This window comes from Onychostruthus taczanowskii, unplaced genomic scaffold, assembly GCF_017590055.1.
Source record: "Onychostruthus taczanowskii isolate IOZ18803 unplaced genomic scaffold, ASM1759005v1 scaffold111, whole genome shotgun sequence".
Taxonomy (NCBI): Eukaryota; Metazoa; Chordata; class Aves; order Passeriformes; family Passeridae; genus Onychostruthus; species Onychostruthus taczanowskii.
In genome coordinates this window covers 444,896-471,653 of record NW_024497741.1, presented here as the reverse complement: position 1 = coordinate 471,653, position 26,758 = coordinate 444,896, and the positions used below count along the sequence as shown (strand labels likewise).

Here is a 26,758-nt window from a genome sequence, read left to right as displayed (position 1 = left end):
AATCCTTTTTTAGAGTGTTCCCCTTCATTGATGTGTAGTACTTTCCGTTGCTGTGTAGTAACTTTCCATATGAACAGCTGTTTCTGAAGACCTCTTGGCTTGGTTTCTTATTTTTCTGGCAACAAAACCCGATGATTTTTAATGTAATCTTCAAACATATCTCATGAATTGTCTACAAAAAGTTGGTGTAAGAGTGCATGTCTGTGTGTGTGGTGTGTTTGTTCTTTGTTAGTTCCCTCTAAAATTTACTAGAAATGTCACACTAATAGCAGCTGGGAAATAGAATGATTTGCAGCTGCATTTCACTTACTTTACAATATGAAAGCAGCAAATGAATACTACCTTTGGCAAAAAAAAAACCCAGGCACTTTCAAAAGTACTTTGCTGATTGCTCTTGTTTTATAGTCTCTGGTGTACCATATCTACTCTTCTGCCCAGGCAAGTTATCCTGACATTATGTAAACATAATGTATTGATTATTTCTTTTGGCCAGGATAACTGCCCCCTTCTGCCTAATTCTGGCCAAGAAGACTTTGATAAAGATGGCAAAGGAGATGCCTGTGATGAGGATGATGACAATGATGGTGTTGAAGATGACAAAGTAAGATGTGTATCTGTCTGCAGTATGTTTGACCTAAACATCTGGTTTTAAGGAAAATCATTACAATAGATGTGAACTTAATTGTTCAGAGCTTCAACTGAGTTATTCTGCACTTCCTTCCCTGAATGATGTGTAGTGCAGAGTAAAGTGTGTTCAGTACTGTGCAGAGCAAAGCTGCCTGGGGAACCCCAGGAACTATGTTCTCTGTATCAGTTGTGAGTTCAGTTACATACATGAAAACAATTTAATGGAAAGTGGTATTGGATTTTTTATATTGTAATGATAGAGAATGACAAGTCTACGGTATTTGAAAAGCTGGTAAATATTATATATATGATGTTATTTTTATTCATTGTAACTTGTTTCTAAAACAACTATAAACAAGCCAGTATCAAAGGAAAGTGATGGGAGGAAAATACCTAGCCTGGTTTATACTTTCCTTCAGATCTGCACTGAAAACAAATTCATTTACCTGCAGCCTAAAAGATAGCCACTTAGTCTAAAACTGTTGCCTTGTACAGTGAGCAAAAAGATGGAGGCACTTTGAGAGTTTGCTTCACCCTCACTTTTCAGAACATGTTTAGGATGAGTGAATTGGTATTAGAATTTTACTGTTCCACTTTGCCCCCTTCAGAGGCAACCTAGATGCTCTAGAGCTTCAGATGGTTAAAGTTGGGTAAGAGTTGCGTTCATTTGGTTTCTATTTGGAAAACTTGAAAAAAAACCCCAAAAAGTAATTTGATAAAGACATATGATTTAGTATGTGTATTTTTCGAATTGCAGCTAGAAATTGTTTTATGAACAGCATAAAATTTTGACTTGCCTCTATATGTTGCCCTTGATTATATGAAATGTATTTCTGGGGAATTTAAAGTATTGTGCTAAAAATTATTTCCTATTAAATGTGCATTTTTTCTATTTAGCAGAGGAAAAAGAAGTTTAAAGATTTTTTTTGCCTTGTGACCTCCCTTCAGATTCCATGCCACTGATGTAGCCCTCACTATCACTGTTTTGGTTTTATTTCTTCTTTGCATTTCTCACTGAGTGCTGTCTTGTGCATGTGAAAAAGTCCATGTGCAGTTTGGGAATGTGTGAAATGTAAGAATTATTCTTCTGGCATATTTTTAAATTAAAGTGACAGGAAATTTTCAAAATTCCATTAGAAGGTATCAGGTAAAATGATTTTTGGTAAATAAGTGTATTTCATTTTAACATTAAAAGAAAACTTTTTATATTTTATTATCTTGTTTAATAGAACACAACCAATAAAAAGTTAATACTTGTTTAAATTGAAAAATCAAAATATGTTATATAAACTTGAAAATACTAACAATAGTTTGTTCCAAAAAAGTCAGAGTAACAATTCTAGTTGTTTCTTTTTTGTTTTTCGAAAGTTATAAGGTGCAGCTGAAGTTGACCTGATTTTGCAGTGTGTTCTGATTTAAGTACATGTACCAGTGATACACCTTCATTTAAAGTCTGAGTACAGATCCAGTTCAAAATGCCTGTTGCTCTCCCTGTGAGATATGGAAAACAATGCACATGTTTTGTACAAAACAGACAGTGAGCCAGGCTGTCCAGATGCCATCCTGTTACTGCCAAGGCCTTCAGTATAGGTACAGCTTGTCCATTGGAAAAAAAAAAAAAGGATCAATATTTGATTTTTGAATTCTGTCCAAGATGAACAGGAGTTCCCACTTCATAGTATGCTCTCATAAATTGTGATTTAGATTGTGAAATCTTTTTTTTTCTTATTAGGACAATTGCCCTCTTCTGTTCAACCCTCGCCAGTTTGATTATGACAAGGATGAAGTTGGTGACCGCTGTGATAATTGTCCCTATGTGCACAACCCTGCTCAGATTGACACGGACAACAATGGGGAGGGTGACTCCTGTGCTGTGGACATTGATGGAGATGGTATGCTTTACCAGTTTTGAGAATTAGGTTCTGTTCCACAAGTGCACTTTGCTTATGTTCAGTAAGAAGGGCTACATGGTTTTATACATGGAATAAAATTGGATATAACAGCTCAAAAATGTAGAAGACAGAAGGCTGAAATTAATTTGTCCAGTGTAGTATGGTTGCCCATACAGTCCCTAAATGACTATAATTAATATAACTAAAGAAGAAATCACAGCAACTCTTTATCAGGGTAATCTTAAAAAAAAAAACCCAAAAAAAAAAAAAACCCACAAAAAATAATAATTATTAAAAAAAATCAACTTTCTTTCTTCTGTGTTCCAAAGTAATCAGGGTGTAATATAACACTTCTGTTGACTTTTCCTTTTTCTTTTAGGGAGGGAAAAGAACATCAGAACATTCACGCAGCTAAGACAATATCCATAGTAAAGTAATCTGCTTTTCTATGAATGTATAAGTATGCAAAACTCACAGTAATCCAAATATAATTTTTTTAGTATGTCTTAAAATATTGTGCTTATTTCCTCCACCAGTACATTCCTATATAACCCCAGTACATTCCTATATAACCCCACTTTGATCAGAATTAAGATGGGGTAAAAAAACCTAAATATTATTCAAAAATCATACCCCTGTGGCATTTCAAATGTGTGAGGATACAGAAATACTAAAAGTTGAAGAAATCCAGCTTTGGGTTTTCCTCAATAATGTTTTAAACATTTGGATGCTTATCTGACTTTGTCTAAACATTCTTAAGATCTCTTATCCTCCTTCTGATCATCAGGTTCATACTAGTGCTCATGGTAGTTCTGCATTTGAAGAAAAATCCAATCATATGTTATTTATTGGCTGAAAGATTATGCAAATATACAGGGACCATGTAATACAGGGAAGGGTCCTTGTATCTTTCCCAGAAAAATATGCCAACACATGTTTGTTTCTTTTAATCTTATAATTTTGAAGGAGATTGTTGATTTTATAATGAAGTTGCCTGAGGAGGAACAGTTTTCTTTGAAAATTTGGCACGCTATATAATTAATGGTGCACATGTTCTGGTGAAATTAAGTTATTTAATGGTGAGGCAGCTGAATACCAATACAGTTGTTTCTATACAAAAGTTCAGAAGTTTGAACCTGATGTAGCTGTGCATTCTATGCCATTTCTTAGAGTAGGGGAATAAAATCCAAACCAAATTATTTAAAAAAAAAAAGCCCCACCCCTTTACCTGTTATACAATTTTAAAAAACCTCTAAATTCTTAAGATGTAATCAGCCCTTATTCTTCCATAGGAAAATACATACAGGAAACTATGTCACAATAAGAAAAATTGAACATAATATTTTTTCTAATATTAGTTTTAACTATTTGTAGCAATGATGTTGTAGCAATCAGAAGGCTTATGAGCCCCTTAAGAGTTCTGCTTCTTCTCCAAGTCTATGGCTGTCTGCATTGTATGTTGTCTCATTTTGATTTTTTTCAACGTTTTGTTGGGGTTTTTTCCCCTAGACATTTTCAACGAACGAGATAATTGCCCTTACGTCTACAACACAGACCAGAGTGATACAGATGGTGATGGAGTTGGTGATCAGTGTGATAATTGTCCATTGATGCATAATCCAGAGCAGGTAAATGAATACAGTTTCCTTAATGGTAACATCAAAACAAGGGCAGAGAAAAGACCACAGGAGCTGCTATCAGTCTCTGTACTGAACAGCTGAAAAGGTGGATTTATATTGCTCACTTTCACATCTCATGTTGTGAGATCCCTTTGTAAGAGATGAAAGGGAAGTACAGTGATGACTGCTTTAATCCATCTGGAGGTAAAGCCCTGCCCTGTGAGTATCCTGGGGACCTGATCTTACCCACTGATAGAAGAATAAGTTGCCATACTAGCTAGAAGTTATGCTTGTGCTTTTAGCACAGTTGTCATTGTGATCTTTGTCACAATGAAGTGTTGAACAGTTAAGTACCATGCTGTACTTTTGTATTGAATAAAAATAATAAAATTACTCTGTACAATTCTTTTTTGGGGTAGACTGATGCAGATAATGACCTTGTTGGTGACCAATGTGATAATAATGAGGACATAGATGAAGATGGCCACCAGAACAACCAGGATAACTGCCCTTACATCCCCAATGCTAACCAAGCTGACCATGATCAGGACGGTAAAGGAGATGCCTGTGATCCTGATGATGACAATGATGGTGTCCCAGATGACAGGGACAACTGCCGCCTCAGATACAACCCTGAGCAGGAGGACTCAGATGGTAAGAGCAAGGTCATGTGAATTTCATTTAGTTCTTAGTATCTGATTTTGATCTTGGAGTCATAACATCTGATGAAGAGAGACTTCACATCAAACCAAGCTGCTTTTGACATTTGAGACGCCAGGAATTAGATGAAACTGAACTGCTCAGTTTGGTCAAGGGTTAGAGCATTAGGAAACATCTTTGACAGGAGCTCAAACATGCACATACTTAATATAGGAGAAAACCTTCAACAAATTTTTTAAAAAAACAGAAAAATCCATGTTTTTGTTAATATTCTTATTTTCACATTTAATTGAAATACTGAAAGTGTCAGAAAATACTTCAAATAGCTTGAATTACAAATGTCTTAATAAATGAAAAGTGAACTGTTTCACTTTTCATCTGAAAATTAAAATGGAAATAAAAATGGTTTACTACTCTGTTTTATTTTGAAAAACAGACTATTTCTTCAGGATTTTTTCCTGAAGTCAATTATTTTTTTTTAAATTGACTCCTGAGCAGCTTTTCTCAAATATTCTTTACAGACTGCTTTAAATATATCCTGATGATATACTTGTCACAGTTTAAAAAATGGATATTTGCCCTTTTTTCCTTTTTTTTTGGTAAAATGTTGTTGGTCACCTCAGACAGTACTTCTCTGTGCTTGGCATTATTTAAATAATGAAATAGAGATAGTTTCATAATTATAATTTTAATTTTGAAAATGTCTATGATCCTTTAAAAACCACCAAATGTGTTTACAATAATGACCCTTGCAATAAATGCAGGTAAGCAATTTCTGTTGCAAGTTATACAACTTGCTGGATCCGTTCCATGGCTGTGCTGTAGAAATTGAAAGCAGAATTTATTACCTACACAATATGTTCTTATGTACATTTAGAAAGACAATGTGCTGAGCCTTGTCTGATTTCCTGGTAAGACAACTGCAGTCAGGAGGAAGTTTCTGATTGGTAGTTAGTAGTAGCTCTTAATTTATATAACCTTTCAGTCCTATAATATATGTCCAGAATGTCTTTGTATTTATCAGTCCCTGAAACAGCCCCTTAATTTCATAAATCCAGAATAAGGGTGACCGCAGGCTGAGATAGTTTACATTATCCATTACCTGGTTCTTGTAAAGGAAACTACATTGATGTATGGATTAACAATTCAGAAAAAGCATGTATTTAATCAGTTTAGCCAGCTCATCACTGTCATTAGCAGCAGGTCCAACAGAAATCTTGGAAAAGGAGTAAATAAAGCCAAAAATTGCTCTTATGCTCTTGAAGATGTGAGTTTTAACACATAAAGAGGAGGCCCTGGAGAGAGATGTTGGATGTGACTGGATAAACAAACACTTTCTAACTTTCCTTGACAAGGAATGAATGTTGTCAGCAGCAACTCTCTACCAAATGAACATCAGCTGGACTTTTAGTGAATAATTAGATTCTTCTGTGAATTATCTCTTTGATTTGGCAAAGGAAACAAAATAGAAAATTAATTCCTTTTTCTCCAATGAGTGCTAAGACAAACAGGTGGAGGAACACGCAGCTGGTCAGGATTTGGAGTTGTCTATGGCAGATATCCAGGGTGGAAAATGGGACCATTTTGCCACATATCTGAGCTGCAGAGAGCCCTGAGATATTAAATGTTTCCATTTTCTCTAATTGCTCTTTTCTTTTTGGCTGTTGCCTAAAACTCATTCTGCTTTCTGTCTGAAAGCTCCATACTTGGGTAATGCTGTGTTGGTTAATCATGGTAACGTAGCTTTCCATTTTTTTGGGAAATGTCTAGTAGTAGGTCAGTATGGAATGAGTTGGGTCATTGCTATTTCTCACTGTGTTAATTCCCATGTTCTTAGGGCAGTCATAAACACTGGGGGAAAAAAATCCCAAAAACAAGCACTCTGCTATGTGAGGATAGAAACAAATTAGTTGGCAGCGCTGGTTTTGCATTAGTACCCAATGTAATATCCAGTTTCTGTTGTAAAAGTTGGAGCCATTTGGGAATTTGCTTCTATACTTGTCTAGCCAAGCTTTTCTACATTATTTTCAGGTCTGTGTGCTATTGTATGCTATGGAATGATAGAGTAATTGGCAAAGAGCTTTTTTTATAGATGCCTCCTTTCACTTCTTGCTACTTGAGGCAAGTCAAGTCTCGTGGTGTCCATTAATATTAGAGGTAAACTAAGAAAGGAAATAATTTTTAGTTTTTCTAAAATGTTTAGTGTAGTAAAAGTTGTGAGCAGAAGCACAACTATAGATGAGCTGTACTTTTTTGTTCTCTAAAAATCTTCCTGCAATCCATATGACAAAACTTAATTTTTTTCATTCTTCTGAGGCTAGTCCTGTTGAATGCAGTGCTGCCTTCTTTTCTCATGCGTTTTTCTGAAGCACTATGTTATTTATAAGTCAAATTGTTCTGCCTAAAGTGAAAGAGTGGCTAAGCATGTATGCATACTTTACTGCAACACTCTCCTCCTTTCTTTTGATATAGAGGTGACACATCTGTAGTCTGTGGCATCTTAGATTGTTGCAGAAAGAATCTTAAGACAGTGATAAGAGTCTGAAAAATAGTTTAATATGATCAACAATATATCAAGATTTAGTAATATGTGGAAGATTATGATTTTAATGCTATTTGAGTTGATTTGTGCAGCACGTATTAAAATGTGGTGTTGTATCCACATCTGTAACAAATCAAACTGAAAATGTAATGCATGCATTAGTGAATTACATCAACACAGCAAACTGCCAACTTTTCCCACCCTGATTCCAAAGTGGTGCATAAACTGGGGCTGGATAAATTGCTAACAATTACTGCTGCTTATTCACATTGCTTACAGGTGATGGCAGAGGTGATATTTGCAAAGATGACTTTGACAACGACAATGTTCCAGATATCTATGATGTGTGCCCTGAAAACAATGCCATCAGTGAAACTGATTTCAGAAAGTTCCAGATGGTCCCTCTGGACCCCAAGGGAACAGCTCAGATTGATCCCAACTGGGTTATTCGCCACCAAGGCAAGGAACTGGTGCAGACTGCTAACTCTGATCCTGGAATAGCTGTAGGTGAGTATCAGATGTAATCATCTTTGAAAAAGTAGCATGTTATTTTGTGATAGGGAAAGGGAAAAAAAGTAGATAAAATGATAGAAAAGGTAGGGAAAAAGGTACATAAATGTACCTTTTTGGTGCTGCAAACATGGGACTAATGATGGAGGCAGTGTGTATGCCCAAAGTATAAACAGCTCAATGCTGTCTGCATTTATTGTCCATTCATCTCATCACTGACTGTAACATACATAAAATACCCAATTGAAAAAATGTATGTAAGTGTAGTGCCTACTGTCTTCAATGGCCCTTGTAAGCAACTTATTTCTCTCCAGAAATCTCCATGCAGGCAAGTGGAATTGCCGCCTCTTCTACAAGTGAGGAAACTGAGAAATACCACTTATGTCTCCTGCCAAAATTCAGCTGGGACTCTTGGGTATGTGTAACTGGACCCAGCATTGTAACTCAATCGTTTCTCTCTCTTGTCCTCTTCCAGGCTATGATGAGTTCAGCTCTGTTGACTTCAGCGGGACATTCTATGTTAACACAGACCGTGATGATGACTATGCTGGCTTTGTGTTTGGCTACCAGTCCAGCAGTCGGTTTTACGTTCTGATGTGGAAGCAGGTCACTCAGACCTATTGGGAGGACAAGCCCACCAGGGCTTATGGCTATTCTGGTGTGTCACTCAAAGTAGTGAATTCAACAACTGGTACTGGTGAGCACTTACGAAATGCTCTCTGGCACACAGGAAACACCCCTGGACAGGTGAGAGATTTAAAACTTTAAGACAACAATGAATGACCAATATTTTTAAATGGACATGTTGCAAAAAGAATTTCCTTTCACACCTCAATTTTTGTGGATGTTTATCAGTTTTTCTTCAATTCCCTTATTAGCAGTGTCAATAGTAACACATGCATTGTATTTCAAAGACATCCGCACAAAAGCGAAGATGAAGTGTGATCAAAAGGAAAATGAGAAAGATGTCTCCATTATGTACAAATCCTTTGTTACTTCTGTATTGGCACTTGCTTCTTTTGTGTTCCAACTTGTTTGAATTCTACGTGGTTTAGAGTACAGCGGCAGAAAAAGATAAAAGACATTGAAAAAAGACAAAAAAACTGCTGCTGTTCCAAATAAGGTCCAACCATGAAAGAAACTTGTGCATTTTGGAAATTAGATTAGTAGGGCTTCACATGTACATAGGAATTGACAGGACTGTTACTGAGTGGAAATTTTCAAGGAGCAGCCACAGACAGTAACATCTGTACAAGCTGCAGTTTCTCACCCTCACTGGAGGTACTCATTCAGCATCAACTCTGTCAGCCTGGTTGCGTGTATGTGCAAACCCAAAGAGTTCCAGAAGCATTTGGACAATACTCTTGGACACATGATGTGACTCTTGGGGATGGTCCTTTGCATGGCCAGGAGTTGGATTTGATGATCCTAGTGGGTCTGTTCCAATTCAGCTGATTCTGTGATATCATAAGGGAAGTCAAGGTTCAATGCCATAATGGTCTTCAGTGACTCTAGCTATGAAACTGCAGGTGAATAACTAGAGTTTAAGACAGAAATTTCCATTACTTTTACCCCATAAAAGAAGTCTTTTGATGATACAGCCAAATGTTAAACTATTTTCAGTTTCATACTCTGCAGAAAATAAACTTTGGCAGTTACTGTGGTGGATGTGGAGTTACTGAGGCACGGTGTGTTTCTAATAAGGCATTTGTATTCTTACTGTAGGTGCGTACTTTGTGGCATGATCCCAAGAACATTGGCTGGAAAGATTATACTGCTTACAGGTGGCACTTGATTCATAGGCCTAAAACAGGATTAATAAAGTAAGAAATATTTCTGTACCTCTACATTTTCTAGTAGCAATGCTTTTGTCTCTGTTGATTTAAAAGCTATGTTATTGGTTTCATTGTTGTTTCTGATAATTGTTACTTGTGTGATGGTTTGCCCAACATTTTGGGAACATTTTAGTATCTAGAGAATAATTTATATTCCTTTTCAGATGTCTTTAATTTAGTCTGGATGGTTCAATATTTACATCAGTGAAATACCCTTAAATTAAAGAAAAAAGAATAGGCCTCTTTTTCAATAGCTTTTCTGTAAGGAGACCAAAAATTCCTGAGCAAAACTCAAAACAAGATTAGAACATGAGATTGCTCCCCAGCCTGTGGAATTTCAGTGAATGAAAATAATTAGAAATATGAACATTGCCTCAGGGAAGTAGGCCAAGGGCCTGTCTACTTCAGCATCCTGTCTTCCGTAATGGCTTACACAAGACACTGCAGAAGTGACCGTGAGCACATCTATGATGCACACAAGGAGCTGTGGCAAATGACTTTCTGTAGAGCCCAGCTGTTTAGCTGATGTTCCAAAGACTGAGCATTAACTGCCCATGACAGTTTTATCTTCTTAACTACTGTAACTATAAAGGATATTTTTCATGGAGTAGAGTCAGACCTTACCTCCAAAGGTCTTGCTTGTGCGTATGTGCAGGAGTTTTCATTTGTCTGTGAAAGACAAAGGGTAGACAAATTCGGATAGATTAAGTTACCTGTTTTTTTCTAAAGAGAGAAGTTTCTTTATGCTTCAGTGTATTGCAGTGCAAAGCATTGACTGACAAAGGTCAAAAATAAACTTTATTTTTTTTAATTCATGTTGCTGTTATCTGTAACTTCCTTTACAGAATCTACATGGTGTCAGACAAAAATGTTACCACTGGTATCACATTAGATTAATCTAGCATGGCAAATTCTGTGGTTTGGGGCATTAAATTCCTTCATACTTTAGGGTGTTCTGAGAGAAAATGAATTAATTTTTTTTCACGAATGAAGTCATGAAACAATTTATTTGTACAGAAATATAAATTCCATATGAACATGATAAGAGCTATGTACTTTTTTTTGATGGGTTCAACGAACTATTAAATTCTTTCCATATGTTTTGGGTTCTTGATATTTTGAGAATTATATTTAATAGGATTACATGAACATGAAAATCTGTCATTTTTTTTACTGTTCTTTTCACCATCCAATAAATACTGATCTCAGGGAGCAGTTTCATGCTTGTCTTTGTGCACTTTTCAGGAAACAGAACACTTTTTTTTTACAAGTGCTGGACATGCATTTCTGTCTTAACAGAAATCTGCCCCTACCTAACCACTGAGTTCTAGGAAGCTGCTCAAGTGTTTTCATCCTCATGTGAAACCATCTTGCTGTGTATAACTAATATATTATCAATTGAAGCAGGACAATAATCCCTGACTCCAAAGACTAGTCTAATTAACAAACTATAGAGCAATTTATCATTTGGGCAAGGAGACAGAGATCCTAGAAATCTAGACTATCTCAAGGTCTCCCAGGAGAAGCAGAGGATTCAAGTCTGCAGAAATGCAGTCTCTCTGATAAAGTAAGAAAATGAAGTGCTGACTTTCAAGGTCTTTTGTCTCCAGGGTCAATGCCTGAAATACTAAAAAAGACCTCCAAGAACCAAAAAAACAAAAATTCTACTTTTCCAATTTATTATTAGTCTAGCTTTTTGTGTCCAAATCCTTCCAGCTTTCATTAAGCTCTTAAAATGTCTGAAATTGAGATTCAGCATGTCTCAGATTAATGTTTTGTTTGACTCTAAAGGGATGGTTCTTCCAATTTCTGATGTTGGCCCTTGCACCTAAAGATAAATAAATCAGCTGTTCACACAGCTGCAAAGACATCTTTGTTCAATGATGTGACAAGGTCATGTGCTAACCCCTGAGTTCACTGGGACAAGGGCTTGTCAGTGAATGCTAGTCCATGACAGTTCATTCCAGGAGACATGACTGTTCTAAATAAAGAACTGGGAAATCTTTTGCAGATGGTGTGCATGAAAACACTAAAGGAGCAGCCCCACTGCTTCAGATTAATGTGTTATGACTGCCAGCCATGTGGGTGTGAGATAGAGATGAGAAGTGATCCTTACAAGGATCTTACAACCTACTGAGGCTGGGTTTTCTGGTGCCTTGTTAAAATTAATTGTGTTCCAGTTTTTACAGGCTCTTACCAGCTCTTACACTGGATACTGTATTATCCTCCTTGTTTAATTTATGTTCTTCTTTACAGAGTTCTGGTTTATGAAGGGAAACAAGTCATGGTGGATTCTGGACCAATCTATGATACAACTTTTGCTGGTGGACGATTAGGTCTTTTTGTCTTCTCTCAAGAGATGGTCTATTTCTCTGACCTCAAATATGAATGCAGAGGTTAGTTACAAAAAATGTCTGGAAGACGCTTAAGCCTTTCATAACTTGTGGAATGAGCACATCGTGTCTAAATTAAAAGTATCCTGTAAATGAAAAGCAATCTGTATCATCATAGCGTCGCATAAACCTTTGGTGAAATGCCATGAATACCTCTTGCCCCCTAGAAATATCCTCAATTTGAATAATAAACCCCAGATGTTTAATATTATCCATCTGGAAAAAATGAGGTAGAAATTTCTGAGAGAGACTTGCTTAGAATTCTCTCTGTATATCCACTGTCCTGTGTGGGCTATTTCTGTATGTCCTGCAGGCAGAGAGGTACTTCTGGATCACCCCTCACCTTCAAGAGGCATGGAAAACAGAGCAGATCTCTTGAATGAGCATGTCCGTCTGTAATGCCTTGTCTGAAATGTTTTGAAATACAGATAATGCTTTTCTAGGTTTTCTTGTATATGATTTTATGCAGCTAGATACATAGCTGCACATACACATGCTTGTCTCTTTATATGTAGGCACATGTGTTTTTATATAAATGTCCTTCTGTTTGTAGGAAAATGAAGAACAGAAGGTGTTCTACTGCATCTCTTAAGTGTATCATGGTGGAGTTCTTGTTTGATTGACTTCCTAACCAAAAAAACCCCAATTACAATTAATATATTTTTCCCATTTCTTTCAGATGCTTGAGCAATGGTTGCTGCATTACCAGCAAAGTACTGTAGATGCTATGCAACCCAGACACCTCAGTACACCCTGGTACTCCCAGTTTCTATTTTTGTGTACCTCCTGTCCTCTCTCCTCATGCTCCACTCTCCAGGATCCTCCCAGCTGCCAGGAGTGCTTCAGCCACCCTTCTATCCAAGTGCCTTCTCACAGCCAGGACTAATGAAATGTGAACGTCGGACCCACCACTGAAGCAAAAGCAGATTGATACATTAGAACACTTTTGTAGAGTGAAAACTTAGCAAAATGTGTTTGTTTGTTTACTTGTCTTTTTTAAAGAATGACGTTTACATATAAAAATGTAATTACTTAATGTATTTATATATATGAAGAAAAAGAGGGGGGATGATGATTATCAGTTGTTATGTTTAAGTGAGGACAAACGTGTCTTAATTTTTTGGGTGTATGTTTGACACTCCCTAGCTCTGATCAAGACTGGACTTCAGTAACACAGAGCTTCTTGGTCTAATTTTAGCAAAGCAATGGAGGGCCACACCAACAGTGAAAATTACTTTGGATATTAAAGATCAATTATAAACATTTCTTTATTTGAAAACTATTTGCTTAGTTGATAAGGATGCTCTTATTAACACTCTTTAATATTATTATTGGTAGAACTGTCAAATTTGCAACCTAAAGCATTCTTTAGTAGGGGCTTTTAGGCCAAACAGAGTTGAACTAGAAACTCTTTTGTGAGGGGGAAGAGTGATTCATTTAATCATCTGAAGCTATCACTATTGTCTGACTTTCAAAAAGTTATTTCCGGTTGCCCTGTTTTCATCATATTCTGCATTGCATTGTAATAAAGAATATACCGTGACTGTGTGGAGCAAAATGAACCTGAACCACTTTTCCACCTCTGCTGCAAAAAGCACTTTGACATCCTGAATCCTGATGTGGGTTTTTGAAAATGTGGCAATGCTGCCATTACTTAATTTGGTAACATATGAATTTAAGGTTCCATTTATAAATATTTTGTTAGTATTTATTGTGATTATCACACCAAGCTACCTTCTCTGATAATTGATTTTAAAGCATATAATCCATCAGTAATATATTCACAAATAATGGTATTTTAAAGCTATTTTTGAAAGCATATCACAATATGTAGATATTGTCAGAGCATGTCTTAAGTATAGTTCCATGGGTTATAGTCATGTATACTTTAAAGTTAAATGAATAATAATAAGGAATTTACAAATGGAACCTTAATATATATTCAGTTACCCTAATTTTAATATTTTTGTATTGTTACCTATGTCTGCTGTATATAGAACTTCTTAAATAATGCTGAAGGGGTACCAGTGTTTATTCTAAACAGATACAACAGTTACTCAGATAAACAATAGTATAGACATGCTTAACATTTTTGTTTTGTTTAAGATGTATGAGCTTTGTTCACAAAAAGAACACAGGCTGATGTAATTTTATTCATAGATGGGATACCTGATGGAAGAATACAGTACCTCTGCCTTCTTCTGGGGCACAGTGAGCTAAATGTTGTATCAACTTTTTCTCCTTTTAAATAGATTTTGTGGCTATATTCATTAGAAAGGAATCAACAGTTGCTGGCTTTATTGCACATTTTATAGTATTCATATTATCAAATTTTTTTTACTTTATTTCAGTTTGTTTTGTTTCTGGTTTTTCTTTTGTTTTGGATTTTTTTCTTGTTTTCACAAATCCTCTTTATGAGGTTTTTTTAATATTTGTTTCTTTTGGTGTTTCAAATGGCATCCCTAATTTCTAAGTGGAAGGGAGGATGACTTCATTAAATATAATGAGTAATGGCTGTGTAGGGCTTTTTGTTTTGTCAGACAGACATCAGTTTAGGGATGAAGATGTTAATATTTGGACTGTATCATAATTTTCCTATTCTATGTAAATTATTTATGAGGGTTTTTAAATTTCTTTTTCTTTTTTTTTCCTTGCAAGTGTGTGTGAGAGAGTGAGACTGATGAAATTTCATTTTGCCAAAGACTGTAAATAATTATTTATTTGTTTATAAGGACAGACATTTATCAATTGGCGTCCTGATTCATTTAGTCAGATCCTCATTTATATATATATATTTTTAAGAAATTAACAATAGGAAATAAACTGCAAAAAGTTTTTATAATCCAAAATCTCTTTACCTTTTTTATAGTTACAGTTTTTCTTTAAAGAAAATATTCCATTCTGCTAAGCCCTTAGCTAAGCCTCTTGCCTTGCTGGAAACCAGTTCATTTCAAGCAAACCAAGAAATCTGTTGCTTTGCTAAAAAATCACTGACTGTCTTCTAAGTTTGTAAACAGCAGGTTTCCTAATATCTCTGACAAGACATCATTCATCATGAAGTTTTTATCTGGCAAACAATCACAAATTTTATTTATAGTGTTGTGAATGAGAAATTTTGGTCCTGCTTCTCTGTATCGTGTCTTGGCTATGTGTTTGAACAAATATATCTTATTTTGCAACTGCTGCTTCTCTGAGTCCCATCTGAGTCATTGGGATTCGTTGGTGCGAGTGGGGATTGCCTTCCTTCTGGAGAATTTCAGGAACCGGTGAGTCATTACAAACCAAAGAGAATAAAATACAAGACAATAATTCTTAGCATGAGACATCTTTCGTATGAATATAAACAACGCACAGGGAGGGGAATTTGAATTGCATTAGGAAAAATAAGAATGCCAAGCATGTCAAATGCCACTTTTGAGCTGTGAACACAAGTTCTAACTTTTCTTGACTTTACAAATATCCCAGCTATTTGGTTTCCTTGGCTTTTGATTCCCATGAGAATACTTGAAACGTTACACAAGAAAGCTATGTAGCCTTCAGCACATTTCTTGGTGGGTCCTTTAAAAAAATACAAATCTTCAGTCCTGTAGACAGCTGCTTGGACATCAGTGATTGACATTATTCAGCTAATAGAATGTGATCAAGAACTTATTCTCCACTTTCTCAAGAGTTTTGTAAACTGTTTGGTATGAAAAGATAACAGCAGTATTGTATTTGCAGGGATCCCTGTGGCAGGGAGGAATGATGCATCTGACTCCATGTTCTCAGAAGGCTAATTTATTACTTTATAATACTATATTATATTAAAGAATACTATACTATACTAAAGAATACAGAAAAGCTAATAATGAAGCTCAAAAGATAATAATGAAAAAGCTCAAAAGATAATAATGAAAAGATAATAAGAGAATGAATGAAAAGATAATAATGAAAAACAAAGCTCAAAAGATAATAATGAAAACTCATTACTCTCTCCAGAGTCCCCACACAGCTTGGCACTGATTGGCCAATGAGTGAAAACAACTCACACCAGAAACCAATGAAACAACTGCCTAAACAATCTCCAAACACTTTCCAAAGGAGCAAAACACGGGAGAAGCAAATGAGATAATTACTGTTTTCCTTTTCTCTGAGGCTTCTCAGCTTCCCAGGTGAAAAATTCTGGGCGAAGGGATTTTTCCAGAGAATGTGAGTGCTACACAGCAGCACTTTAGCACTAATACAGAGTCTCGGAAATACAGAAGGGAAGGAACCAAAAAAAGCAAAATTGCTGGGAATGAGCAGGTTCACCTAAAGCAGCGGCATCCTCTGACCTGTGTCCATTGCTCTAACTACCTTTCTTAATGTTTTTGAATATACTCAGAAGCATTTGCATAATTTGGTGAAAACACATATTTAAAAATTATATGGTGTCTGCACATCTGGTTCCCAAGAAGAGATGGGTATGGAAGAAGGTGTGAAATTCCTGTGAAGAGGCTGTTTTTTCTCACAAGGGGAAGCTGAGTAGAGCAGGTGAGGATTCTGCCACTAATATATGAGTAATACTAGGCAGAATTTTTTTTCACTTCCCTGGGCGTCATGTTCCCACCTACTAAAATTTAGTGATATGTTTCCTCACCTTTAAAATATTTGTTATATCTTATGTGCATTTAACTGGTTTTGAGCCAGCCAGAAAACCAGGAAATTGTGAAATCATAAAACCCTCCTAAAATTAAGTTCTGGTGAGACTTCTTGACCACTTCTAAAATGTGGGGGTTTTGGGTACACTTCGGATAAGCCACTGAAAAGTTAAGATGAGCTCACAGTATTTAAGGATTTCTCCATTATAAGAGAAGCAGATTTGCCATGGTTTCTTCCAGAAAGAAAGGAAATAATTCCACCCAAGGATTATACCAGTGATTTTGCACATCAGGCAGCCCAAGTAATATATCATGAGTACTAACATATGTGTGTACTCCCTGCTAGCTACATGACAGGACAGGAAATGAACAGACTATCACGGTCAGTGGGCCAAACCCTTGTCTTGGTCAGCTCAAAGTTTTGCTTCAGTGATAGCTGGATGATATTCAGTGTTTGGTTTGTGCTGCAGACATCCACAGAGCAAGAGCTCTAATGCTTGCATGGGAACATCTGATCTCTAAAGCCATTTGAAAAAAATATATAATGATGTAATAACTTGGCACAGCATTGTTTCCATTGTGGAGACCACCCTTGTAGATGAGGAAGGCAGACTTTGAAGGAAAAGAAACCTGGTGCTGATTAAACCAAAGGTTCTTCTAATCTATTATCCTACTTCTTGAAAGCTGCCTATATCAAATTCACTAGAGCAAGATGTCAAGTATTTATCATTAAAAACCATACATTAGCACTCCTGGAAGGAAAACATCATTCTTAGTCGCAGGCAATAAATGGGTGGGTCTGCCTTTGTGCCTGCGTGGTTTATTTTGCACTAACATAACTGCAAATATTATTGTTATTCATAAAAATATCCCAGATTTTTAATCCCAATTCTCCTCCTATTGAGAGCTCTGGAGATTGATTATACACTCTGTGCAGTATAAATTTCCTTTTTACCAATTTCACATCTGTTGCAGTTAAATTTCATTGACAGGCTTGATTTCTCCCAGACTTTGGAAAGGAATTAATAGTATGTATTTCATCATAAAGCTGTGTTAGAAAAACAATATCCTACTTTGCTTTTACTGCTTTGTGCAAGTGTCTGTGATGGGTTCATGTGGTACATCAAAGGTAGAAGAATTTCCTCTGCTTGCTAAAAAGATCAGCTGTTGTGTTGTTGATATTTTGTTGTAGGTACAGGATGCTCTCCATGTTTATGGCCTTCTCCAAATCTATCATTTTAGATCTTGTGCAGATATGATATATATACGCACATGCACAGAGAAGAACATCTACATATTTTGCAAAGATTAAGTATCATTCTGCGCTTGGCTTGTTCTTAATGCCTTCCCTAGCCAGCTGCTGCTGGCCGCGCTTGGAATCAGGTAAATGAGTTGGACAGATCTCTTACAACCTTTCCTCTTGTCAATTATCACTGATCATTACCTGTTCTTCCTCATATATTTAGAGCTAGAAGTGTTTGGTGTTTCTCTTTTAGAAGCAAGTGAATTTCTTTTTAGACACTGCTGTCATTTCTGAATTCTTTTCAGCATTGCTAAATGCACCAGCCTCTGGAAGCTGTAGGGTTGCATTACAAATTACACTTCGCATCTTAGCAAAAGCTGTAATAAGGTAACTTTTAATTTAGAAAATTATTTTAATCATTGAGATTACATAGTCATTCAGTAACTTCTGGCAGATAGTCTTGACACCCCCTTTATGAGCTGATTTTTTCTCTTTAAATAATATTGATGGAAAAGAAAACAGGAAAGGATAGCAAGCTGCAGGCACTGTTAGCTGCTGCAAAAGATAATTTTTGATCAATTTTTTTTTCACATGTAAACCTAATGGTTTCAGTTTCATGCAAGATGGACTGATCATTCAATCCAGTGTACTTCCTGGAGTTGCTGCTTCTGCCTTCTTGCAAATAGCAATAACCCACTAGAAAGACATTGTTAAGACACTCCTTGCTGGTGAGACTGGAGTACTTTTGAGTTTACAGCATTTTAGAGGTGGAGCCCAAGCAAATTAATCTGCCCTGGTTTTTAAAGATTCAGCTCAGTGTCTAGGTTTTTGCAGCCAGAAGCAAAGGACCACCCATCTGGATGTGGATGTAATCCAGTGGGTTTAACTACATGTAGTAGGTCACTGGATTCTGAAGAAATAGGGACAGTGTTTGGAGCTGAAACTAGTGACAACTGGAAGATCAATTGCCTTCTCAAGTGAGATTAAGTTCCAAAGACATTGTCAATCACTGTTCTAGAAAACAACAGTTCTCCATTTAAAAAGTTCCAGTGCTATAAAGGAGAGGGAAGGAAACCAGAACACTATTAAATGCTCAGATAAAATCTACACAATTTTCAGAGAAATGGAGCATATACAGGCAGTAAATGGCAATAGACCACATTATTTTTTGGTTTTTTCTTCTTGGAAATTATTTCTTTTAAGTAGTTTTTTTTTAATTTGAAGACAGAAATAAAGAGTCACTTAGCTTTCAGATTTGTTACATATCAATGTAAAACTCCTACTTATTTCAGAAGGAAGCAAACTCAATTTTACACAGAGGACACTCAGACAATTATTTTTTTCTGCAGTTCCAAATCCCTCCATAGGATTTAGTTAATTACTTCTTGTAGAAGACTTTATAGCTTTCTTTGTTTATTTAACAATATTAAAAGGGTCAGCAATGATAAATTATCTTTTTGGGTCATCTTATTTGATGTCTCCACCAAAGACTGGTGTCCAAACTTGAAATACACCTTAAATCAGTATTATTCATTAAATGGAATTAAATTAGGCCATTCGTGGTTATAGACAGGAAGACTTCTCAACTCTGCATAGAAATTGTATTGTCCATCACTGGACAATCAAGAAACCTGTTGTTCTTTGTGCCTAGCATCAGCCATTGCTGTGGTGTGAGAAGATAATATCCTCCTGCTCCTAAACATAAGGAAAAGGGAAGCTGTAGCTGAACAGAAATGAAACAGTGAGATTCTGAACACTAAGGCATTGACTTTATCACAAGACCATCTATTTTAAAACATGAAGGCACAAGTCATTATGACAATATGAAAAAAAATCATCTCCTGCTATTTCTGTTTCAGAATTTCCTCTAAAAATGAATTGACATCCCTTTAAGAGAAATTAAGATAGGCAATCTTAACTGAATGCTTCCATATTTCCTTGTTTACCTTCTAGTTATTCATTCAACCGTGGGGCACTATGCTAGAGGCACGTATGAAAAGAACTCTTTCCTGCTAACTTGTTATATTCGGCAGGTTGAAACCAATACACTGTAAGGTCCAGATTTTCAAACATATCTGCAGTTTTGAGTGCAGAAAAATGCTTTGGAGCTAATGCCTAATTAAAAAAATTACCCTGGTATTCAATATATTATCTGAGTTTATTATTAAGACAAATAATGTCTATGGAATATTTTCAAAGTGGGGGTGAAATATTTACTGTTTTAAATATTTGAAGATGCATGGATAATACCCACTTTTTTGCAGTGACTGAAGGATCCTCCATGTAACCTTTTCAGTTCTTAGAGTTGTGGGTTTTTTTTCTGTTTCCATCTATAGTAACATAAAAATGAGGAGATTATTTTTGTTATTAGCAACCATTCTTAACTGCATGGAAGATCTGAAGTCTGGTTTTTACTGAAATCACATGTCCTGGGCAGGAATGTTCTATCCAGAACCATTTGACTCTTCTGTGGAGGGGAAGAACTGTTCTCTTCCAATTCTCTTCCAGAAGGCATTAATAGCCTTCTGATAAGAGATGTAGTACAACTGAGTTACTGAAATCAGAACCTGGCATCTGTGGCACGAATCCATTTGACCTGTCATGACAGCCAAAGAAATAGGCAAGGTAAGAAGTTCTGCTTACAGCTGTCCTGGGTACAGTCTTGTACAGAGAAGGGGGAATATGTGCCAAGACCATGGACAGTATTTCACCCTCTGAAATTTGCAGGTCAGCTCCACGGCTTCTGTGTTGCCTGTACTAAAATTACGTTCCCCTAGCCTTACGGCAATGCATCTGCGTACAATCTAGTTCCAGATTTAGCACCTGAATACTGCACTTAAGATTTATTTGTTTTCTTAATGATGCATACAGACTAAAATTAAACAGTCTTACTTGTTTATTTCTGGAACATTTGTGCCAGTGCTGCTTTTTTTTTCCTTCTATGAACCGGGGTTTCATAGTGCTCCTGTATGTCCCAGAGAATGGAATGATTTGAAAGAGTTCTTAGGGAAACTCCAGTGCAAACCACTGTAGTGTTATAATACTGGAAGGATCATTGCTTGTGCATTTTGTTTCCTGTCCAGGACAAGTTCATAATGTGGTGGGTCCTATTTCTCAAAAAGTGTCCATTGTTTAGCTCCCTAATTATATACATACTTTCTTCCCTCTGTTGTTTCTCCTGACAAAGTATTAAATATTGTGATTTACCAATGCAGTTGGTAAATCACAACCTATTCCATATCAACTATTCATATTAACTTCTTCATGCATATTCCCAAGACAGAATGGAGCCACTAGTTTTTGTAGTACTTTCAGAAATAAAAGATTATTTGTAAAATGGTTGCATTAATATCTATAGTTTCAAAAGAGATTAATGTGTGTGTTGGCACATATGACCTTCTTATAAAGAGAAAGTTCACTTTTCTGTCCAATTTTGATGCTGCATTTCCATATGGATATGGAAAAGACATTATCAGTGCACATTTTTATGCCCCTTCCTGCAATATTCTAGTAAAGTTTTAACACTGGGGAATGACTTGGAAAACCTTTGGGGTGTGACATCTAAACAATTCAAGACACAGAACTGGTATTTCTCAAGAGGAAACATTAATTTTTGCAAGAAACTGTAAACATTTCACTGTGATTAATAAGGTAATAAATGGAAGTACCTTTACCTCTTCTACTGTTCATTCAATAGTCTGCATAGATGTGTCCTTGTAGGATAAGAAAATGTTGGCAATTTGCTTTATCATGACTGCTAGTTTTCCATTGACATGTTCAAAATTTTGAGATACATACATCATTTTTTAGCAAAAAGCTTGACAATTATGTTGCAAATGTTTTGTATTTGAAATGTAAAATAAAACTGAAACTGTGAAAAAGTTATTGATTCAAAAGGAAACAATCTCAGAGCATTTTAATTTCCTGCCATAACCATAATTTTCTATCTCATCATCTGAGGCTGTGACGCAGATTTATGTCTGTAACGTCCCTATTGTATGAAAAGTTGTTCCATTTCTCTTAGGGTAACCTATAGGAAAGATAGAAAATCCTCCCCTTTTTACCTGCCACAAATCTTGGAAGTGCATAGCAATGTCAAGGTGGTGGGAGTCACTTAGCATTACAGACCATCACGTTCTGAGAAGGTGAAAAAAGAAAAATTAAGATAAAAAGGCCGATGGTAGGAATTGCTACTGCTACTTGCCAGGTCCAACAGCATCTAATAGCAGTTCCTGATGGGGGCTTTCAGGGATTTCTAAATTTTCTTCAGTTTTATTTCCTGAAGTATATTAAGCCAAGGGGACTTTTTGTAAAACTTGTCTAATACAGAACTATGAATGTCAATATATCTGCTACCTTATCTATCGAAAGTTCTTTTTCATTCCCTTTCTATTGATGATATTTCACTCCAGGGAGTAAATTGCAAAAAAATAATCCTCCTTATATTCCTACTAAATGAAACACATTTTGTGTACTATAAAGAAAATTGTTTAACTGTTTAACTCTCAGAGAGAGCTTTTTTGCTTATTTAGAAAGCATTACAGAGCTTCATGAGTGCCAGAGATGCTGCCATGGAGGAAGGGAGAAGTCCAGCTCTTGTGGTGAGACTAAGATAATGCATGGTGAGGAGCAGGGGGAGTGCATCTGAATTTGTGTGATTTAACTCTGAGGCACAAAGCCTTGGGAAACTCAATTAATAAAGTCTATTAATATAGGTCTTCTGTTGATTACTGAGTCAAGGATACTAACGTTACTCACTTTACTCACCCTGTGAGTCATTCAAAAAGCAAAAAGCACTTGTGACTATGTATGTACAAATAGACAAAACTGTATTTAGACATATTCAAAGTAGATGTTCATGTGAACAGAGTTTAGCATGCAATTCACAATGAGAAATGTATTTATTGCACAATTCCTGTTAACAACAGCATAGCTGCTGACTCAAAATAGTCATAGACAAAAAAATATCAGTACTAAACTTTCAGTGGCAGATGGAGACATATTGTGATGATTTGTGCTGCAAAGGGCCTCCACGTTTTTACAGTATTTATGCTGATATCACTTTGTTGAAGCTATTGAAAAGCCAGCAGAAATCTGTCATATGCAGACATGTAACATTCTAGATGTGGCTTAGAGGAATGAGTACAGGAAAAGCAGCAGCAATAAAATCACATGAAATTTTATAGCAACTGACAAACCACACAAAAGAAGTGGGCAGAGGGAGAAAAATACTGTGCCCAGGTCATATGCAGTACTTGCAGAAATGTATGGTCTAGTCTGCAGAGACTATCAGCCACTATCTGAACCACCTAAGATGCATGGCAGAATACCCTGGGGAGCTGCTGTGCTGTGTGCATCAGCAGTCAGCTGCTAGGCTTTCTTTGTTGCTGTACATTTTTTATTAAATAACTATAAAAGCAGAAAGCCAAATTCTTACTTCGCTTGTGCAAAAGCAGGATGAAGAGTTTGATGTATATGTAAAATACAGACATTATCTTCCTCAGAGTGAGTTTACAGAGATGGCATTCTTCACTTATATTCCTTTTGCTTGGGAGATTTTTCTCTTTTTCTGTTTTCTTAATACTTTCAGAACAGTATGAAGACCACTGATCCATGTTCATAACTAGGAAATACTGAGGGCTCTTAGAGATGAAAACAGAAATTATTTGAGATTGTTAATGTTGAACTGAGGACAACTGTTAAATCAAGTTTCCCAAAGGAATGCCGGTCATAAAGGATTGGCCATTCCATTTGGTCTGTGTACCACAATGCCCCATTTGCAGATATAGCTGTAAGTAAAGATTTATTTCCAGATGTGTGAGACAGAAGATGTTATGGGAGGGGGATAGGGGGGGAAAGGGGAGAAGGAGAGAAAACCAACTACCAAACCCAACCAGAAATGGCATTTAACCATCTGAGTAGATATCTACACCTGGCTTAACTTTTTATACATTCTTTTCAGTTAGCATAGGAAAACAGTCTTTTCTTGGAACACTTTTTTTGTTTTTTAATTTAGGTATATAAGATAGGACAAGTAAAGCTGAAAAGCTCAAGTCCAAGCCAGAAGAAGACTTAAAAGAAGATTTTAAAAACGGTTCTTTTGGATGCAGAGGGAAAACACCATTCCTGTTGTGATCTACTGAAAAGTGAATATAAAATCATAATTATTCCATATCTTTCTGTTACAGCCTTTAAGTGAGAAAATTTATCTTACAAACTCCTAGTGGGATTGATAGTAAAACATTTTAAAATCATAGAAAATTTGGGGAGTTAGAAAGAAACCTAGGCTTAGTAGGCCCTGGGAAAATGTTAAAATAGGCCCTGGGAAACATTAGGCCTTGTGTTTGCCAGGTCATGTGAAATTGCACCTGCGTAACCAGTACATGATAAATGATACAATTGTTAGATGTGATGATTGTTTAGATATGATTATTGTTTAATAGTAAAAAGAATCATGAGAAACTATGTTCAAGGGTTTGAGGGGGATCACGAGAAACCTATGCTTGGATGAAATCAATGTATACAGTAGAACAATGTAATTTTAATAATTAATATGTAAGTTATATAACGATAGAATATTCAAACATGTTCATCACGAACCCATGGAGGAGCCAGATTTGGGTCTGTACCCCTGACACCCAGAGCTCTTCAATAAAAGCACCTACATAAAATCATTCCGTGACTATGTGTTCCTGAACGCTAACAGGATATAAATAAAATCATTATTTTCAAGATGCACTTAATTTTATCCAGGCAGATGAGAGCAAGTGTTTGTTTGACAATGCAGATTCAGGAGGATTCACTGCCTGTGCTCACTGGAGTGACTTCATCCAAGATGACCTTGTCTTTGACTCACATCCCTGCACTAAGGCATTTGAATAGAATGACTTAATAATGACTTATTTCTGAACTGAAGCAAAAATCTCTGATCAGACAGAAGGACCCAAAGGTTTGTGATTCTGGATCCTAACAGCTGCATTCACCTGACATTGCTAATTTTAGAGTTATTAACAATATTGGAATAGCTACAAGTCATCTCCCAAAAATTTAGCAATGCTGCAGTGAGATATAGGCCATTGCTTGGATGTAAGAGACCTCATCACTAAACCAAAAATCAGTTTTGAGTAACTGTTCCAGCTGGCTCTGCTTGGAGCAGAGAGTTTGGCTAAACATTTTCTAGCAGTCCATTTCCACTTCAGCCACTCTGTGACAGTATAGAAAATGATGGAAAAATAAAGGAGCTCTTACACAGACTCCTAGAAGCACTGTATTCAGGTGTTTCATTGTTAATAGCAAAGTTTCAACAGCAAACTAGACTGAGCAGGAAAATCTGTAATCAGTGGTGAACTTAAATCTGAGTTTAAGACAGTGATATGTGCGAGGCTGTACAGTTATCTTCTATTTAACCTGTATTTAGTACCACATGCAGACTATCAAATTACACAGATCTCGAAGGAAGACAGGGTCCTGACTACTCTATTAGACAGATGCAGGAAGTGAGTACAGTCCTACTTACACCAGTAGATATCTAGAGCTGGAACTGCTTTTAACTACTAACAGGACTACCTGAGTGGTCCCAAGATACCTGCTTTCCATCAGAAAATTAGACACTTGGATAGAATTGTGATGATGCATCTTTACAAAGACTTCTATCTCTTTATTTCTCTGACTGAAAAGGTTTTGTTTTGAGAGCAGTCAAAATAAGAAAAGTTTAAAACAGAAAAAAATAAACACAGTCAAAAGCAGTAAACTATTAAAGATACTGAAAATGCTTTGTATCCATCTTACTGTGAAAAATTAACTAGCAATTGGAGTAGAGTTCTTACAAATCCTAGTTTCTCAAAGAAATTAAGCTGGCACAACCACGCTCTCCATCTGCCTATCACCTGCTAGTAAATTACTTACTAGCAGAAGTTTTAAGCTCATTGGAAAGTTTTTTAATTGACTTGACAGAGCTGAATTTTACAGACATTTTGAAGATTATAAAGTATATATGATTTTTGTGCCAATAGGATTGATTAAGTTTTCTCTTCCATGTGGATTCTCTCTTTTTTACTAGTAAGTTACAAAAAGATTGAAATCTTTCCTCATAATTGGCAGATCTTTAATCTCTTTCTCTTTGATGTCTTATAAAGCTCCTGAGGGATGTTCCAGTGCCCATGGAGTTGCATGTCTCCCTGGAAATACCTCAGAACCCTCATAGGTGGTCTATTCCTGTGGAACTAAAGCAAACAAACAAAACCAAGTTTCAATTTCTTTGTTCTGTATTAGTACTAGTCAAGACTCATGGATAACTTGCTGGGTACTGCACAAGCACAGTTTGAGGTGCATTTTGCTGTCCTGGAAAATCTGTTGAGTGCCCAAGATAGACTAAAGGTACACATGTTTAAACCTGTGTGGAAGTCAAGAGAGGAGAGAAGGGCAGATGGAGAATTGTGTAATAGGCAGGTCAAGGGAGTTTCCCCAGATTTCCACAGGTCATGGAGGAACAGAACACAATTTTCCCAAATGTCAGGTTTTGTTCTTTCTCATTAGTATCTATATGGGAAGTCTTAGGCAGGATTTGAACAGCCGAGAGGAATGAGTTTAGTTTGTCCTCTAGCAGGTAAGATCTTTTAGACTAATTATCTTCCTTCATGGTATTGGACACTGACATGGATAAAAGTAAAAGGCATGCATTCAGGGGGAAAGGTAGGAAAATATTTAGGGGAAAAAAATAATGTAGTTCAAGGGTCTGCTGCTTCTATTTCAATGAAAAATAGTTTTATACTCTATCAAATCATTGCTGTAGAATAGGAAAGATCCATGGTCCAGATCC

General features: G+C 36.3%; 1 protein-coding gene across 2 annotated transcripts in view; it reads left to right on the top strand.

Moving 5' to 3' along the window:
* Positions 1–14,885, top strand: part of THBS2 (thrombospondin 2) — a 32,548-nt gene extending 17,663 nt beyond the window's left edge. For both annotated transcript variants that reach the window (XM_041423934.1, XM_041423925.1), the window contains exons 14-22: positions 494–601; positions 2,360–2,519; positions 4,029–4,147; positions 4,558–4,792; positions 7,620–7,847; positions 8,326–8,597; positions 9,576–9,673; positions 11,942–12,081; positions 12,758–14,885. In XM_041423934.1, the coding sequence (XP_041279868.1) occupies positions 494–601; positions 2,360–2,519; positions 4,029–4,147; positions 4,558–4,792; positions 7,620–7,847; positions 8,326–8,597; positions 9,576–9,673; positions 11,942–12,081; positions 12,758–12,765 (1,368 nt within the window). In that variant the 3' untranslated portion in view covers positions 12,766–14,885. The remainder of the gene's footprint in view (positions 1–493; positions 602–2,359; positions 2,520–4,028; positions 4,148–4,557; positions 4,793–7,619; positions 7,848–8,325; positions 8,598–9,575; positions 9,674–11,941; positions 12,082–12,757) is intronic.
* The last annotated feature ends 11,873 nt before the right edge of the window (positions 14,886–26,758 follow it).